The following is an 18,326-nucleotide window of genomic DNA, read 5'->3' on the forward strand; positions in this document are numbered from 1 at the left end:
TGAGCTTGTAAGGTCAAGAGAAGGGAAAAAAAAAAAAACCTCCGAAATATCATTTGCCTTTTTCATAACCTTTCACACTGAGCAGAATCACATTTCTGTTCTTCTCATCTGGAAAGTAATAAAAAATAAATAAATAAATAAAAAGATTTATGAAAAATAGGATTGGAATTGAAGGATGCTTTAGCTTCAGGGACCAGAACTACTTGATGAAAGAATGCATACAAAAAAGTTCAGGGGTTCATCATGCTGGTTCCTAGTATAGATATCTTTGCAGAGAGGTTATAAAAACCCCCACCACAGTGGCGAAGAGAGACATAGCAGCAGCAGAGATGAGGCTGAAATCTTTCAATTTACTGCTACATTGCTTCATGAGGCACCACATATAGTAGAGATAACTACTTGATTTCTCTTTTCCTTAAATGGAACAGATCTCAGCCCTCACTCTCAGGCAAATTTGCTGAGGAAAGTGTACATCATGCCACAAAAGGTCAAATAACTTTAGCTCCCTAAGTCAGGGGCTGCAGCAATATTTCTTGGACTTGATGCAGTTTAAATGATGAAAAATATACATAGCATTGGTAATGTTTATTTCTCACCTGATTATTCTGAAATATGAATGAAGTCTCTATTCAGATTCCTACACAAAACTCAGTAAAGAAACTCTCAAACTGTTATAGCTCCTTCATCACAATAAGGAGAGCAAAGAAATCACCAAAAGCCCTCGATTACTGTATGTTTTTGTCACTGGAAAGAATGTCTCTACGGCCGTCACAACACAGCACCATAGATAGCACAAATTCCAGCCTCATGAGAAATGATCTCTTTAACCCCCCAAAGTAGGTTGAATTGCCTAAAAGGTTCAAAGAGGTCTCTACATAGTATGATGCTGATCCCTATCCTCAGAGATAGTCACTAGAAGATCCAATAGTTAACCCAGACCTTCAAAAAAAAAATAGCTCTATAAAATGGTAATAGTATGGCTTGTTTTCATGTGAAGATGATCCTAGTTAGAGTTCTGCCAAGTGAAGTTAAAACTCATACACCTAACTTCCCCAAAACTGCACGGAAATATTGATCCTTTGGATGAATTTCACTTCAACAGATCTCAGTAACAAACACTAAAGATGATTCAAAAGCCTCTGAATCATCAGTTTTCAAATATATAGTCAGGCAGGTGTTATCAAAGCACAAAGTTTAAGTGTGAACCTCAAAGCTAGTGTGGCTGGTCTTCAATAGATGAGATGACAAGGGTTTTCTACAATTCAGAAAAAAATAGAAACAAAGAAAAGTGAATGTGGAAGCACAGAATATGAAAAATGGAGACTACTGCTGATATTTTTTTCACAATATTTTTTCACAGAAATGGAGAACATTACTGCCTAGCCCTTGAGACAAACAGAAAAAAAAATTACTAATTTAGAAATTTGCAAAATTCTAGCCATATTTGAAAAATTTGTCATAGGGAATTTTTTTTTATTTAAACATAGCACTTTTATGTTGGGTGTTTTTGTTTGTTTGCTTTTGTTTTGCTTTTTATGTTACCTTTTGTTGCCCTTGTTTTTTTATTGTTGTTGTAGTTATTATTGTTCTTGTTACTGATGTCGTCATTGTTAGATAGGACAGAGAGAAATGGAGTGAGGAGGAGAAGACAGAGAGGGAGAGAGAAAGACACCTGCAGACCTGCTTCACCGCCAATCCTTGCACTTCACGCCATGTGCGCTTGACCCACTGTACTACTGCCCAACTTCCTATGTTGAGTTTTTAACAAAAGCAGAAAGGAAAAATGGATGCCCTGAACACTCTCTCTCTTTCCCCCTCTCCTTTCAATTTCTGTTTCTAGGGGTCAGGTGCTGGTGCACCTGGTTGAGCACACGTTTTAATGCAGAAGGACAAAGGTTCAAGCTCCTGATCCCAAAAGCTTTTCAAGTGTTAAAGCAGTTCTGTAAGTGTCTCTCTGTCTCTCTCCCTCTTTATCTCCTTTCTTTTATTTCTGACAGTCTTTATCCAATAGATAAAGACAGTTTAACATGTACTGACTCAAAATTGGAACAGCTTCAAAAAGTAAAAGCAAACATTCTTAAATACCACCATTGCCTATATGCTAAAACACACACACAACCTTCTATGTTTAAAAGTTGTCTTTCCTCATTTCTTCAAAATCAAACCAGAAACACAAAACCAAAGTCACTAACTGGTTCCATCAACCTTAACTTAAGCAAAACACATAACAGTCATATTTGAAGAGAAAAAGAAGAAAGTATTACCTATTTAAGCCAGCAAAGTAAGATTAAGACACATTTTTATGGCCTTTACCTTCAAAATATTTTGGGTTTCATTCCACTTATTTGTCCATTCCTTGGTCAACTCTTGAACCTAAAAAAGAAAATATGCAGGTAATTATTCCATTTAAAAAATTATTGCGAGAGTCGGGTGGTTACGCAGCGGGTTAAGCACAGGTGGTGCAAAGCGCAAGGACCGGCATAAGGATCCCGGTTCAAGCCCCCGGCTCCCTACCTGCAGAGAAGTTGCTTCACAAGTGGTGAAGCAGGTCTGCAGGTATCTATCTTTCTCTCTCCCTCTCTGTTAACCCCTCATTTCTCCATTTCTCTCTGTCCTTTCTAACAATGACGACATCAACAATAATAACTACAACAATAAAAAGACAACAGGAAAATAAATAAATAAAATTTTTTTTTAAATTATTGCAATTTATTCTAGAAACTTTCCAAACAAATACAGTTTAAGAAATGATGCATTAGGGAGATAGCATAGTGGTATTTTCATGTTTGTGGTACCAAAGACCCCAGGTTCAAACCTCCCTACCACCAGAAGCCAGAGTTTAGCAGGGCTATGGTTAAAATAAAATTAATATATTATATATTAATTAAAATTTGTGTTCATTATATAGCAATTTCATTATATGAAAGAATCACCATTAAACACAGATTTAACAAGTAAAGGACATCCCGCATTTTATGTTAGGACAAAGGAATGAACATTAAATAAATATATAATTTTTTTTAAATGGTATGTTGCCTAGAGCCCTGGCTTCTGTTGGTGCAGGGGATTGAACCCTGGACTTAGGAGCCTCAGGTGTGAGAGACTCTTTACACAACCAGTATGCTATCTAATCTCCACAAGAGTTTTTCTTATAGTGTACTTATGTGAAAGTTGCTTCCACAGATATTAACCAAAACCACATGTTCAAGGACAACAACGCTCTATTCAAAGGGCTAGCTTTTCCTTATTATAGCTTAGATCCTAAGAAATAGTGATTTACTTTTCTAATTAGATGTGGTGATTATATCACCTTGGATGCTGCAGTTTTATTTTAAGAGATAGTCTGCTTTCGTAGCTAATTAATAAGGTTTATAAATCTCATTCTATCTTAAAAGGGGTAAAAGGTGGTTCCTTAATTGACTCTTTTAGTAAAATCAGAAATCAGCTTCTTTCCAATTTACTATATTTTAAGGAAGAAAATACCCCCCATTGTGAAACACAGAATAAATTCTTTCTCAAAGTTAATGAAAATATTCTGCAAGTTTCATAAAACTTTGAAACGATCATGGTAAGTAATTCATTAGTAAGCGAAAGTGGTACCTGAATGACAGGCAGGGAAAAAATTAGAAAATGAAAAGCATGTTATTCATTAAAAGGGAACATATATATAGTCAAAAGCAACTCACATGGAGCTATGTAGTGGTGCACCTGGTTGAGTGCACATACTACAGTGTGTAAGGACTCAGGTTCAAACCCCCAGTCCCTACCTGCGGGGGTTGAGGGGGAGCTTCTTCAGTGGTGAAACAGTGCTGCAGGTGTATCTCTCTTTCCCTATTTCCCCCTCCCTTTTCAATTTCTCTGTTTCTTTTTTTTTTTTCCCCTAAAGGGTTATTGCTGGGCTCGGTGCCTGCACCATGAATCCACCGCTCCTGGAGGCCATTTTTCCCCCTTTTTGTTGCCCTAGTTGTTGCAGCCTCGTTGCGGTTATTATTGCCATTGTTGACGTTGTTTTGTTGTTGGATAGGACAGAGAGAAATGGAGAGAGGAGGGGAAGACAGAGAGAGGGGGAGAGAAAGATAGACACCTGCAGACCTGCTTCACCGCCCGTGAAGCGACTCCCCTGCAGGTGGGGAGCCGGGGGGGCTCAAACCGGGATCCTTACGACGGTCCCTGCGCTTTGCGCCACGTGCGCTTAACCCACTGCGCCACCGCCCGACCCCCCAATTTCTCTGTTTCTAGGGTCCAGGTGCCAGTGTACCTGATTGAGCACACATGTTACAATGCAAAAGGACAAACGTTCAAGCCCCTGATCCCAAAAGCTTTCCAAGTGTTGAAGCAGTGCTGCAGGTGTCTCTCTGTCTCTCTCCTTCTCTATCTCCCTTCCCTCTCTATTTCTGACTGTCTTTATCCAATAGATAAAGATATATTTTTTAATTTCTGTCTCCATCCATTAAATAAATAAATCTTTATTTAAATAAAATAACCTTAAAAAAAAAAAGCAACGACTTCTAAGAACAGTAGGAAAAGGAAGAGAACTCAATTTTTCTTTTGCTTTTCTCATATGTACTTTAACACTCCTGCCACCAACACATTTCCAACAGCAGATACCACACAAATTAAACTTATTAGCATAGCCCTTCTAATAATAAATTATTTTATTTCACCAAATTAAAATGAATGATGTAGTCTCACTACTATGAGGAATATAATTTGCATGTTCCATTAAGTACAGAGCTTGTTTGGAGGTTTTAGTAGGGGAAAGCAGCTACTAGTATATAGCATCTCTATTTGGGGAAGTTCATCCTCTTGGATGAAGAGCTCAGCTTCAGGAGAGACATGGAGTAGTGAGGAAGGAAGAGGACACCCATCTACCCAGCCAGACCAGCCGAATCAACACTGGCAATCAATAGGGTGACAGATGTTGCAGGCAGATCAACCTCACATCCTCGATTAATACAGAAATGTCAAGGGTATAGTCAGTCACTTTTATGAAAGCCAATATTATTCATAAGAGATGGAGGAACTAAAGTGATGATCTGTCTGAGATGAAAACCTAAGTATATACAACCCACCTATATTCATTCAGTTTTTTTGGTAGAATTTACCTTACTCCCCCATTGATCTCAAACATGGCTGTAGAGTTCTAACCTAAAATAGTATTTCACTGTCTTTACTAGTTATTAATTTCACAATCTAGCATCTTCTTGGGAGGAGGGAGAGAGGAAAAGAGGGGAAGGAAGAAGAGGAGGAAGAGAAGGAGGAGGAGGGAGAAAGAGAAAATCTTTGTTTTTCACTTGTTTCGGGTGGCTTAATAGCACTGTCTAGCTGAAGTCTATCATTTCATTGCTACAGTTCCTTACTGCATCTCTTAAGTGATGCCCACCACACAGACTCAACAGTTACAAAAGTCTATGACTATGGGAAGTTTTGTTTTGGAATAGTTTTCAGAGAAGGAAAGCTCATTTATAATAATCACTTAATAGACTCTAATTGGCAATTTATCAGATGAGCAAAGCATCATCCAACAATGAATGTTTATCCAATACACCACCAGATACGTACTCTCTGATTTAAAAAAAAACAACTGTAAGCCAATCAATCCTTTTCCAAATTAAATACCCTATGATGATGATGATGATGATTAAATGCCTTGGATTTATTTTTTGTTTCAATTTAAAACAAAGGGGGCAGGTGGTGGGCCACCTGGTTAAGTGCGCATATCACAGTGCATAAGGACCTATGTTCAAGCCCCTAGTCCCTACCTGCAGAGGGAAAGCTTCACGAGTGGTGAAACAGAGCTGCAGGTGTCTCTCTGTTTCTCTACCTCTCTATCTCCCCCCTCTCCTCTTAATTTCTCTCTGTCTCTATCCAATAATAAATAAATAAATCTTAAATAATGAAAAATATTTTTAAAAAATAATCTTCACTTATAAAAATTAAGAAAAATACAAACATGCCATACCACCTCCAGCAACATGATCAGGTGATAAGATATATATCCCCAAAGATGAGAAACTGTATTTTTAATTTTTGTATTAGTGATTTCACAATAATTTACAAGATCATATAGGATTACAGGGATGTGTAGTTCCATAAACACCTACTACCACAGCTCTATAGACCCCACATCTCACCCCTCCACCAAGCTAACTACCACCACAGTTTGGTTAAATCTTAGAAACAGTTTGACTACTTTTTTTTTAGGACAAGTTCATGTGTTTTACTTCTTTATAGATTGGACATATGAGCAAAACCACCCAGTAGCTGTCTTTCAGAGAGATGCAAATCACTTAGTAATATACATAAACTGTAGCAATAAGAATCTTTGAATACAAACAATGGAAGGATGAAACTTCTTGACTTTATCCCTGCCCTCCACATCCACATTTTTTTGGAAACTATTTTAAGATGAAAACCTACAAAATGTTTTCAACATAGAAGACATTTCTGTCATAGCATGTATATAGTACATTCAAATTAAAATGATTATTGGTTTCTATTAACTTGCTAAGGTACTCCTGAAAACTATTAAGAAACTATTTAAGACTATATCCAGACATTTCACAGCACTCAAAATTAGAAATTAAAGTACTAAAATATAAAATTTCATGAGAAAAGTAAGGATTGGAAATTACTGCTTTTACTAATATTATTACCAGCAAGTTAATCAGAGTAATTATCCAAGGAAGTGTCAGTAAGTTTCTAACTTCAACCCAATTTATATTTTCAGTACTGTCTATTCTTTAAGAGCTTTCCCAAAAGAATCCTATTTTCCTTTTTCAATCTTTTCACCATTCAGCACAGTGAACAAAATCCACTCAAAAATATTCTTGTTGCCTATTTCTATTTTCACAGTTAAAAAAAATAAAAATAATATAGAACCAGGTCAGCCATGAAACTGGTTTTAGAAAGCACCAGTGCACAATCATTGCCTTCAGCCCTGAGCATCTCAAGAGCTATTTTCTCTTCCAGTCAGTCATTGCATCTCTCTCTCTCTGTCTCTTTCTCTCTCTCTTTCTCTCTCTCCCTCTTCCCCCCCCCCATCCCTCCTGTCACTTCAAGTCTCATCAAATTTAAGAGAAACTAAGCATCTAGCTAGAGTGTTGGTATGCATGAGACCCCTTCTGTTTCATTTGGTTTAAATCCCCCCTGCTTAACACTATTCTATTTACATAACCACTGTTAACAAGTACCACCCTCCAGGGCATTGGTGGTTCAGTGATAGGATTCTCGCCTGCTCCACCCCCTCCTTGTCACACTCTGATTGTCACCAGTCACTTTTCTCTTCACCCTCTCTTTGTCACATCCTGTTTCCACCCTACTTGGCAAGTATATATAAAGACAGCATTGTGAGTTTTACAGTACTTGAGTTTAGCTTAGCTCGTCTTAGATTGTGCTGCATCCTGCATGCATGAATAAAGAGATACTGCCTACAGCTCAACCATGAGTCCCTGGTCGTCTGTTACCCGCCCGTGAAGCCAGCCCGGCGAAAACAACATAACCCGGAGAAAACAACACTAGAGTATTTTAGAGATGCCCCATGTGCTGCATTTCTCATTGGAAACAAAATAGAATCAGGGGCTGGATGGCTGAGCTCACATGTTACAATGTGCAGGGACCAGGGTTCGATTCCCCTGTCCCCATCTGCATGGAAAAAGCTTTGCAAGTGGTGAAGCAGGGCTGCAGGTGTCAATCTGTTTCTCTCCCGCTCTACTTCCCCCTTCCCTCTCGATTTCCCTCTCAATTTGGGGCTACCTCTATCCAATAAATAAAGAAAATAAATTTTCTTTTTAAAAAAGAAACCATGTAGAAGATAGTGGTCATGGTTTAGCAGTGGAGACCACAACTGTTTCATGAATGCTGAACATGAAGTCTATCAACTTATGTCTACTCAAAAGGTCTAAGCAGCCTCACTGCCTCAACAGCTGGATTTGCAAGTGAATCTCAGTAGCATGCCAGATCAAACCCATTTATTAAGTCAGAGAAAAGATGATGAAAAATCGACTCTTGCACTTCTTTAAAATTATCATGGAGTAGAGAGAGTGGGGGGTGTTAAGTTTATTGAGTAAATAAAATAAGTCTCAGGGAACATTTAAAAACATACTTAAAACAACAGTTAAAGCTATCAATTTTTTTTTAAATAAGTGATCACTTACTCTGGCTTCATTCTGCTGAAGTTTTTCTTCCATACTCAAGGCTGTAGGGGAGTCTAAGAGGGCAATCTATAATTTAAAATATAAAAAAGAGCAATAATTAGTAAATATCAGCAATCTAGAGTAAGAAGTTCAGATGATGTAAATTGTTAAAAATTTGTCAAATAAACTATTAAACAGAGGTAAAAATCATTGCCCCACAATCCTAAAAGAGTGTCGGTCATCACAAATTTTTTAATCCATGGGTTGCATATCTTATAATATTCAAGCCCATGGAATCCAGGTAAATAAACATTTGCAATTTAAATCAGTAAACTAAAAGAATAAGATAGGTATGCAACACCTTGACATTTTACAACAAGCAAACACAGTTTCAATCTCTAGAACTAAAGGATCCGTCTACCTTAATATGTAGAGTACAAAAATCTTAAAAAGTAAGAATTCTTGCTCCACCACCTTCTTAGAGTCATCCATGTTGATACATGCAAATGAAACTCACGTTTATTTTCCCAGTTGAATGATAGCCCCAATGTATATAGAATCATATATCTAGTGGATGATATGTCCCAATCTACACAACCACATCTACTCCATGCTGGAAAGACAGAATGACTAACAAAAGAATGACCAACACCAAAACCACATTAGAACGAGGAAGGGCTGAGCATACAGAGAAGCAGAGAGACAGATGAACACAATGGAAGCAGTTATTCACAAAAGGGTTTTGAATGTAATCTTTTCAGACAGGTAGGGATATGATGCTCCCTAACATGTCACCAGAATGAGAAAGATAAAGGGGTCTTTCTCCTTCAATATGCCACAGGCCTTCACTCTTACTCAATTTGCTGTGCAAATTTATAGTTATTGTAGTTACATGAAGTCATGTTTTTGTTGTTTTTTTTTAAATAAAAACCACATGAATATTCTGAATATTGCCTATTTTACTCAATATATAATATCTTGGGAAATTTTAGTACAAATGGTTATTTCATTCTTTTTAGAAGTTGATACTTGGGAGTTGGGCGGTAGTGCGACAGGTTAAGCGCAGGTGGCGCAAAGCACAAGGACCAGCATAAGGATCCCGGTTCAAGCCACCGGCTCTCCACCTGCAGGGGAGTATCTTCACAGGCAGTGAAGCAGGTCTATAGGTGTCTATCTTTCTCTCCCATTCTGTCTTCCCCTCCTCTCTCCATTTTTCTCTGTCCTATCCAACAACAACGACATCAATAACACGATTGTATCAATGCTAACAATGACTAGCCCATAGTAGCTGCCTGTAGTCTGTCTCCATGAGATGAATTCCTAAAGGGAATTGTGAATTACCTATGTGGATTTGTTTGACTGTTTTTTCATTATCCTCAGTAGTTGTAGCATTTTTTTAAACACTATTTTACTTTTCCATTTCTATTCAAACTGATGTAATTCCCATGCAGTGGTGTTCTCAGGCTCAATTAAACACTAAAAGGATTATCATAGGCCATACTTGACATCTGTATACTAAACAGAAAGCAGAGCTGCCAGCAGGAAAGGCCAGACAGTCTATGCAGCAGGCCTCACAGTCCTACAGGAACTGTTGTCTTTGGCTTTCTCAAGGATTTGGTCTGTTTCTATATATGCATACATATGTGTATACACACATAGAGATATGGCTATGTATAGTAGAAGAAACAAATACAATACATAGCAGTAGCATTTACTTTTATTATATTGTATATTTGAAAATTTGTAGAGCAACATCTTGCATTCACAAATACATAAAATCACTCAAAGTAGGAGATTTTTTTAAGTATTTTTTAAATATTTATTTATTTATTCCCTTTTATTGCCCTTGTTGTATTGTAGCTATTATTGTTGTTGTTATTTATATCATTGTTATTGGATAGGACAAAGAGAAATGGAGAAAGGAGGAGAAGACAGAAAGGGGGAAAGACACCTGCAGATCTGTTTCACCACTTGTGAAGGACGCTCCTGCAGGTGGGGAACCGGGGGCTCAAACCTGGACCCTTATAATGATCCTTGCCCTTTGCGCCACCTGCACTTAACCCACTGCACTACCGCCCAACTCCCAACAGATCTTTTTTGGTGTGTGGGTGTGGGTGTGTAGTTGTACTAAAACAAATAACCCAAGAAATGAAACTCAGATTTGACTAATATTATGAATGAACCACAAGCAGCATTTGGAACAAGCCATCAGAAAAAAATGCTATGGATATTTTTAATGGGCACTTAGGAGCACCTGCTTTTTATTAAGCACCAAATATTGTGTTAATTTACAACAAGCTTTTATTTTCTCAAAATACTTTATAGCTTTGTAGTGTGAATTATTTTAAATTAGTTTTTAATCACTATAATCTATTAACTTTGTCAGAGACTTTTACCTTGAGTGATTTTTTAAAATACTTTAACTATCTTATTCATTCTCATCACCAAAAGTATAATAATACCCCATGAAAGGAATAGCATTTGAAAAACTCAAAAAAAGCAGACAAGGGTTAAAACAGAGTTGAGGGCTCAGAATCCATGGTGGAAAGATGTAGCCATTTGATGGGAAATGAATTTGGAAGAGATATGAAACTGATGAAACTGTATCCATAAGTTAGGGGGAAATGCATGCCTTAAAAGTATCCAATACAGTCTACAGTGACTCAGTAAGTGCAGCAAACACGTAGAAAGACCTAAAAAAGACACGATAAAGTAATCAAATAATTTCTAATTAGACCTGGATACCTTCCTCACATACTTCCTATTTCATTTCTCTCAATCACTCTAATTCTAACCCTGTCAGATAAAGTAAGAACTACAAAAGCTGGATAAAGGCAAGAGACAGGTACCCTTTAATGATGGCACTTTTGGTCAATACCAGGCCATTCCATCACCTGGGGCCCCAGTCAGAGAATCCTGGGAGTCCCACATAGATATAATGGGCCTAGACCTCTAACAGATTCCTCTCTCCATCAATGGTCATCCCCACCAGGAATGACATCATATACCCTCTTGTAGGCCTCTATAGGACATTGACCTCAATGTAGAACAACAGTGGCAGAAATTGCACCACTCTCCATAGGAAGGGTCAACATACTCAGCCACTTGAGGAAGACTGGTCCTGAAATGAGTGCATCCTAGAACGTTCATAGTTATGACCATTAAATTTAAGTTTAGACTGAAAGGAATGCAGAGGTTACACAGGCTCCTGTGCTGAATATAAACAGACATGGACCCTGAGTCAGATAGATGAGGTTTATAGTTAATAGTATTTATATACTTTTCCCATATTTGGGATGAACTCTCTGCCCTTATCCATCTTTCTAGTCCTATCCTCAACTTTGACAACATCTCCCTAGACAATACTGCTAGCCCACCTGCATGTTAGCTGTCAGGCTCAGGCAAAAATCAGTAAAGTCATGGGCCCCTTGGAATATACCTAAAATAGACTTCCTAGCTTTTTCCAAAATGGAGACCCCAAATCTCATCTGCTATATTCTTACCTTTAGGTTCTAGATTACTAAACAAATTATTCTGCTTTACAACTTAATGCTTTTCAGCCACCAAGTTGCAGATGCTACCATGATGCCAACTTGACTTCCCTGGACAGAGGACCTCACCAATGTGTCCTGGAAGCCCACCTCCCCAGAGTCCTGCCCTACTAGGGAAAGACAGAAACGGGCTGGAAGTGAAGTATGGAGTAACCTGTCAATGCCCATGTCCAGCAGAGAAACAATTATAGAAGCCAGATGTCTCACCTTCTGCATCTCATAAAATCTTTGGTCCATACTCCCAGAGGGATAAAGAATAGAGAAACTTCCAATGGAGGGGAGGGGATGTGGAATTCTGGCAGTGGGAAGTGTATGGAATTATGTCCCTATTATCCCAAAAGTAAATAAATAAATAAATAAATAAAATGCGTGTGGTGACAATTTTAAGTGCAAAGTATAATCCCTATTCAATTGAACTCCACCATAATATGGGAAAGAACTGTCAAGCTTCTTAAATTTCAAAGATAGGACTTCATAAATAGATAGACAGACAGATTATTGGGATCAGGATAATGGTTTACAGTACAGTTATTGACACATGGGTACATTCTCTCATCTCCCTATGCTAGATGTCTGCAAAACATTCTCACTCCCAACTTAGGTCCTTTTCCACCATCATGCACCAGGAACCCTAAGTCCCCCTGGACCATTTTCTCCTCTCTTTTCCCAGAGTCCTTTTCTGTGGTGTAATACACTAAACCCAGTCCAAGTTTTAGCTTGTGTTTTCTCTTTCTGTCCTTCTTACTTAAGTCACAAAACACAGGAAACTCAGTACAGTTTTCATCCTACCAATATTATCATATGTAGAGTCACATGCGAGCTGTCAAGGCTATCAAGAATCAAACATAGTCCTAGACGGAAAGCTGCTTAAGAAAGAACTTGCCATTCAAGAATTTTGTTAGTTTGGTTTGTTGTGGCACTGGGGCCTTGCCCATATGTAATTTTTCCACTTCCAGGATGAATTTTTTTCCATTTGTTTTATTTTAGATAGATACAGAAACAGAGAGAGAGAGAACGAGACTACAGCACTGCTCCACTGTTCACGGACCATCCCCTAGGAGACCACGCTGCTTCCATGGACTACAGCTCAAAACTGAGATTATGAATGGTAATACCTACACACTTCAAGCTCCAGGCCCTAGGAAAATTTTCCTTTCTTTCTTTTCTTTTTATCTCTCCTTTTCTATTAGTGACATTTTTATTTTTTATATATTTTTTATTTTAACAGGGTTTTACTAAATGATAAGACTTCAAAGGTAGAATTTCAGAACCAAACATGGTCATTGTCACTACACCCTCCACCAAAGATGATATACTTAAGACAGTCATTCATGGGTTAAGAAAAAAAAAGGGGGAGGAGGACATGGAGGTTTTCTATTTTTTATTTTATTTTTTAATAGTTTCTTTCTTTTTAATATTTATTTATTTATTTATTTTGTTACCCTTGTTGTTTTATTGCTGTAGTCATTATTGTTGTTGTTGTTGTTGTTGGATAGGACAGAGAAAAATGGAAAGTGGAGGGGAAGACAGAGGGGGAGAGAAAGATAAGACACCTGCAAACTTGCTTCACCACCTGTGAAGCGACTCCCCTGCAAGTGGGGAGCCAGGGAGGGGCTCGAACCGGGATCCTTACACGGGTCCTTGCACTTCACGCTACATGTGCTTAACCTGCTGCACTACCACCTGACTCCCCAGAGGTTTTATTTCTAAGTCAAGCATGACTTGAACATCTAGAAAAGCTATCCTTGATGTCTTTCAAGGGTAGCCTTTTTTTTCACGACAGTGGCTACATTAAAAAAAAATGCTATAAAGATTACAAGAAAGTTAACTGTCAAAAGCACAAAAGGACAAGTCTCCTTCACTAGAATTCTAAAAGATGCTGAAGCAAAGTCACTTTGCAACTAAGCAAGGTTCAAAAGCATCACTTTTACCAAGCTAAATGTATGTCACACATGTCACTGTATTGCCATAGCACCCTCTATAATGGGCAATGCAAAATAAAGGTTCATAAAAATATTTAAAATTACTTCAACCCACTAACATACATTTTCAAGTCATAAAGTGTATGGGTAGAATTTTAAGAATTACTCCAAGCACCTCAATTTCCTTCCATTATTGGATATTATGCTGCTAATCCTATTGCACATTAAATTTCCATCCATAACTGCTCACCATTAGATAATTAATCATTTTAAGTTTAGTGGGTAAAATTCTGCATGGAGAACATAATGAATGCAAAAGGCATTGGGAGGGTGATGCAAGGGAGGAATTGGTTAATTCAGTCAAGGCTTTACTTAGTATTTATTTACTCAAATCAATACAATGAGTGAGAAAAAAACTGTCTCATTAAGATGTAGAAATTGATGCTATTACTCGAAGAAAATTATCTATAAATCTTAGGGGAAACCCAACCTGATTCCCTTGAGCAAGCAGTGTTTTCAGCCTGGCTATTTCAGCTCGCAGCTCACGGATGAGTTTGACGTTGGCATCCTCATTAATGGTAGGCTTGTTGATAATGTTTTTGGCTCTATTTGCATAGCGAAGAGTACTTAAAGTTTCTCCATAATTGACATCAGCAGGTGAAATGGCTGTGAAGAATGAATTCAAGAAATAATTTATCCAGTATTCTGTGTTTCATTTAACATAAAGCTGGTCTGTAATTTAAAAGCCAGATTAACCCCAGGTCATTGGATAGACTAAATATGCACTGCTACGGTAATGAATTTTAAAAACTATCTAAGATTTATAGGAAAGGGTGCTTACTATACCAAATAAAAAGTAATTTTGCTTTTCTCAAGTCTAGAAACAGTCTCAAAGTAATTCTAAAATGAGATATCAGGTATTCTAAAGTAGTTAGGGAGTTTTCTCTGTTAAGATATAGACCAAATGGGCTGACAAGACAGCTCACCTATCAGTAGATAGTCTGCCTGTCTTGTCAAATGCATGACAAAGGTTCAAGTCTGAACCCCACTGTACTAGGAAAAGCTTCGGTGCTGTAATCTTTCCTTCTCTCTCTGTCTCTCTGTCTAATCAGCATAAAGAAGGGAAGAGGAGGAGGAGGAGGAAAAAGAAGAAATTTAAGATTATTGTGTTTCTCAATATTAAGTAAAGATTAAAATATGTTTAGAAGTTCTAGCAGCTATTAAGAACAATGAACCCATCTTCTCTGACCTGTCTTGGATGAAACTAGAAGGAATTATGTTACGTGAGATAAGTCAGAAAGACAGAGACAAGTATGGGATGATCCCACTCAGAAGTTGAGAAAGAAGAACAGAAAGGGAAACTCAAAGCAGGATCTGACTGAATTTGGAGTAGGGCACCAAAGTAAAAATCTCTGGGTTGAGGGTGAACGTGGATGTTCGGCTTCACTGGGGAGAGGGGGAGGAAGATGGGATGGGACACAGTCTTTTAGTGGTAGGAATGGTGTTTATATACACTCCTATTAACTTGTAATCATATAAATGATTTCTAAAAAGTCTATAAAAACTCAATATCTAATTTTTTCAGGAGCATCAGTATATTAGAGAATTCTTTTCCTCTTAAAGTTTTGGTTAACCATATTCTCACTCCAACCATAATCAAAAGGGATTAAGTGCCTATATAAAACATCTTTGCTATCTATATGTCACATTGAAACCCAGTAAAGCGTGTGTGTGTGTGTGTGTGTGTGTGTGTGTGTGTGTGTGTGTGTGTGTGTGTAGATAGAGGGTGCGGAGGGAGAGAATATTCAGGATTAATTTTCTTATAGAACCTAAATTGTGGAAGGGCTCATGACATATGAGTAGGAAAAGATGGAGAATGGAATAGGAGACAGAGAGAGGGAGGGAATACTGGTCGGAGGCAGTTTTTGAGTTCTCCTCATCAATTATCTTTCCTTTGTATGTTCTTTCTATTCACCAATTAACTGATAAAAATATACAAATGGCATTACTATTATCACTATTTGGCATGGCTACTGGTTTTGTTTGTTTGTTTTCTTGTCATTGCTGAAGCACTCTGGCCAAAGTTTTTCAGGCACAAAGAGACAAGGAAGGCTGAGACACCACAGCACCGAAGTTTCCGCCATAGTGATGGTGGCTGTGCTCAAACCTGGGTCATGTGTGTGGCAAAGCAAGTACCTTCCCAAGTGAACTATCAGGCTGGCCTATTTACTGCTTTTTCCTCTCAATTTTTTTTTCCTTTAATTCCACATTTACTGCTTTAAGATATAAAAACAAAGTTGATTTATATTTTACGTTTTTCTCCTATCTATGAGTTAGAGGAACTATTTTTTTTAACCTATAAGCAAGTAAGTGTTGAAAATCATTCCAGTACCCCAGATACCATAGTTGAAAGCAAAGAAAGATTTTTTTAGCTAGGAAGAGAGAAAAAAGAAGTCAATACTATTACATTGGCTAAATCACAGTAAGTAGCTTTCTGTGAGATAGAAAAATACTGTTTTTAAGATTAAAAAGGTGCTACATTCTAATAAGATGCCTAAAATGTAAAGTACTTGGTTGATTTACATGAAACATTACATGCTTGGGAAAAAAAATTAAAACTCTTACTGGCAATCATGATAGTTTTTGAATTTCCTCCAAGGCTATCTTTTAACAACCAGGTCAAAACAGAATCTCTGTAAGGCACAAAAACTTGTTTCTTCTTTACGAGAGGATTTGCTGCATCCTGAGATAAATCGGCTGGGAGAAGGGGGGGAAAAAAAGGGAAAAAGAAAAAGACTATTAAAACTGTTTTATTTTTTTCTTCTCTAATTTGGCTTCAAAAAACCTTGAGACTTTACTCGTAACACAAACAGCACGTGATTGCTTCATGCTAACTTACAAAGAATAAGAGGCAATGCAGCAGAGAAGTACCAACCTACCTAAGGCAGAAATGACATTCCCCAGAGTCACGAGGGATTTGTTAATATTTCCCCCTTCCTTTAGTCTAACCCCAGTGGCACCAGTGGCATCTGCACGTTCACTTCCAGCAAGATCAACTAAGTGGATCTTACTCACAGTTTCACATGGCATTTCAGAATCGAATTTTGCCTGTGGTAAAAACATGAAAGCAAAATTAAAGAGGTAGTAAGAGCTTTGACATTGGTTGTGATCTTTTGTTTTCTCATTGACCTTCTTACTGATTAGGAAACTTCCAAAATCAATACAACAGAATTCTACCATGTGTGACTCTCAAACTTCTTGAAGAACTATTCCATTACACAAATTAGACAATTATTTTTCAAAAGAGCTTAATCTAACCATAGCAAAATAAGAAACTATGCCTTGAGTGACACTCCGCAAAGTACAAGTAAACAAAGAATTAGCTTTGCTTGCATCTAGAATATTCAGCATCTCAAGTACTAGGGCTCTCCAAAATATGAAATGTAAATAACTGAAGATCAACTGATCATTGTTAGATATTAAAGCATTGGCTTCACATTTTTTTTAAATGAACATCTATCTGAAAGTACTATATTACTCAATTCTGCTTTCTCCCAAAAGTTTTCTTTCCCAAAGACTTGCAACTTACATTTTATAGTCTGAACTAAAATGCCAAAAACAATTACAATTAGTTTGATAGAAATTCAGATCTCTTTGAAACAGCCATATCCTAAACCACGTTAACAGAAAGCAAGATAAAAGCCAATGAACTACAGTTTATCAAAAGAAACGGTCTAGCAAAAGTTTATGGTGTGGAGAATTCAATACGTTCTGTTCTAATTAACCTTAGAGAAGTTTTTCTCTCCTTTTACTTCCTGATTCTTCTCATTAATTCAGTACTGTTTTATGTTACTTTTGTATTTAACAATTAACACAGGTAAAGACTTGCCCAAACTACTCAAGTATGCTTGAGTCCTAAGAGTGCCACACATTTTTTTGTGTTCAGATGTTCTACTGGCCTAAGTGTGGAAATACTGACCCTCAATAATTTCTACACATCTTCAAAATGGTCTCCCCACATCTCGATCAGAATTCCTACTGAAGGATGTATAATGTTCACTGTCCTTTAATATTAATCTAATACTCATAATCAACATTATGGGGTGACTTCCATGGAGTAATACTGTACTAATGTACTGCAATGAGTCCCTCACCTTGGCCTCTAGCTGGTTTGACTAGCAGTTCATTTTCTCCCACAGAGCTTACAACAATGGAAACTTTTCCTTAATTAAATTCAAAGCAAGGTTGCTTTTTTTTTTTTCTTTCTTTTTATTTATTTATTTTTTTTAATGTCTAGAACAAGAGTGGAGCTTGCTCAATATTTCTTAAGGGTACACATCAGGATATTTCAAATTATTGTGACTGTAACCACAGAGAAACTAAGCACAAAGCACATGTCCAAAACTCTAACAACAAAATGACAGTCACCTTTTCTCTGTTAGTCCTGGTTCAATAATGATGGGTTCTCAGTTGGTTCTAATCAGCAAGTAAACACCACAGAGATGCAGTCAGCCTGCCCACAGCTGCCCTTACCTGAGTGAACTTAATGGTGAAAATGGCATGAGATCTACTACTGACATCATTCATCCCAGTTGCTGCTGTGGTACGATTAATATTCCCTGCATCCATTAGTTCTTCTACGTCACCATAATTCTGTACTAAATGTTTGGATAAATCTGAAATAAAAAGAAAAGAAGACAAGAAATTTCCCTAATACA

The 18,326-nt window shown here is 37.4% G+C and overlaps 1 protein-coding gene across 5 annotated transcripts in view; it reads right to left on the bottom strand.

Annotated features, from left to right (window-relative positions):
- The window catches only part of KIF16B (kinesin family member 16B), a 341,204-nt gene that overhangs the window by 254,968 nt on the left and 67,910 nt on the right, over window positions 1–18,326 (bottom strand). For all 5 annotated transcript variants that reach the window (XM_060186445.1, XM_007525760.3, XM_060186438.1 and 2 more), the window contains exons 7-12: window positions 18,142–18,284; window positions 16,548–16,716; window positions 16,234–16,365; window positions 14,099–14,274; window positions 8,157–8,222; window positions 2,314–2,373 (exon numbers count right to left, since the gene is read on the bottom strand). In XM_060186445.1, coding sequence (XP_060042428.1) covers window positions 2,314–2,373; window positions 8,157–8,222; window positions 14,099–14,274; window positions 16,234–16,365; window positions 16,548–16,716; window positions 18,142–18,284 — 746 coding nt within the window. The remainder of the gene's footprint in view (window positions 1–2,313; window positions 2,374–8,156; window positions 8,223–14,098; window positions 14,275–16,233; window positions 16,366–16,547; window positions 16,717–18,141; window positions 18,285–18,326) is intronic.

The sequence above is a fragment of the Erinaceus europaeus genome, chromosome 1 (genome assembly GCF_950295315.1).
Source record: "Erinaceus europaeus chromosome 1, mEriEur2.1, whole genome shotgun sequence".
Classification (NCBI taxonomy): domain Eukaryota; kingdom Metazoa; phylum Chordata; class Mammalia; order Eulipotyphla; family Erinaceidae; genus Erinaceus; species Erinaceus europaeus.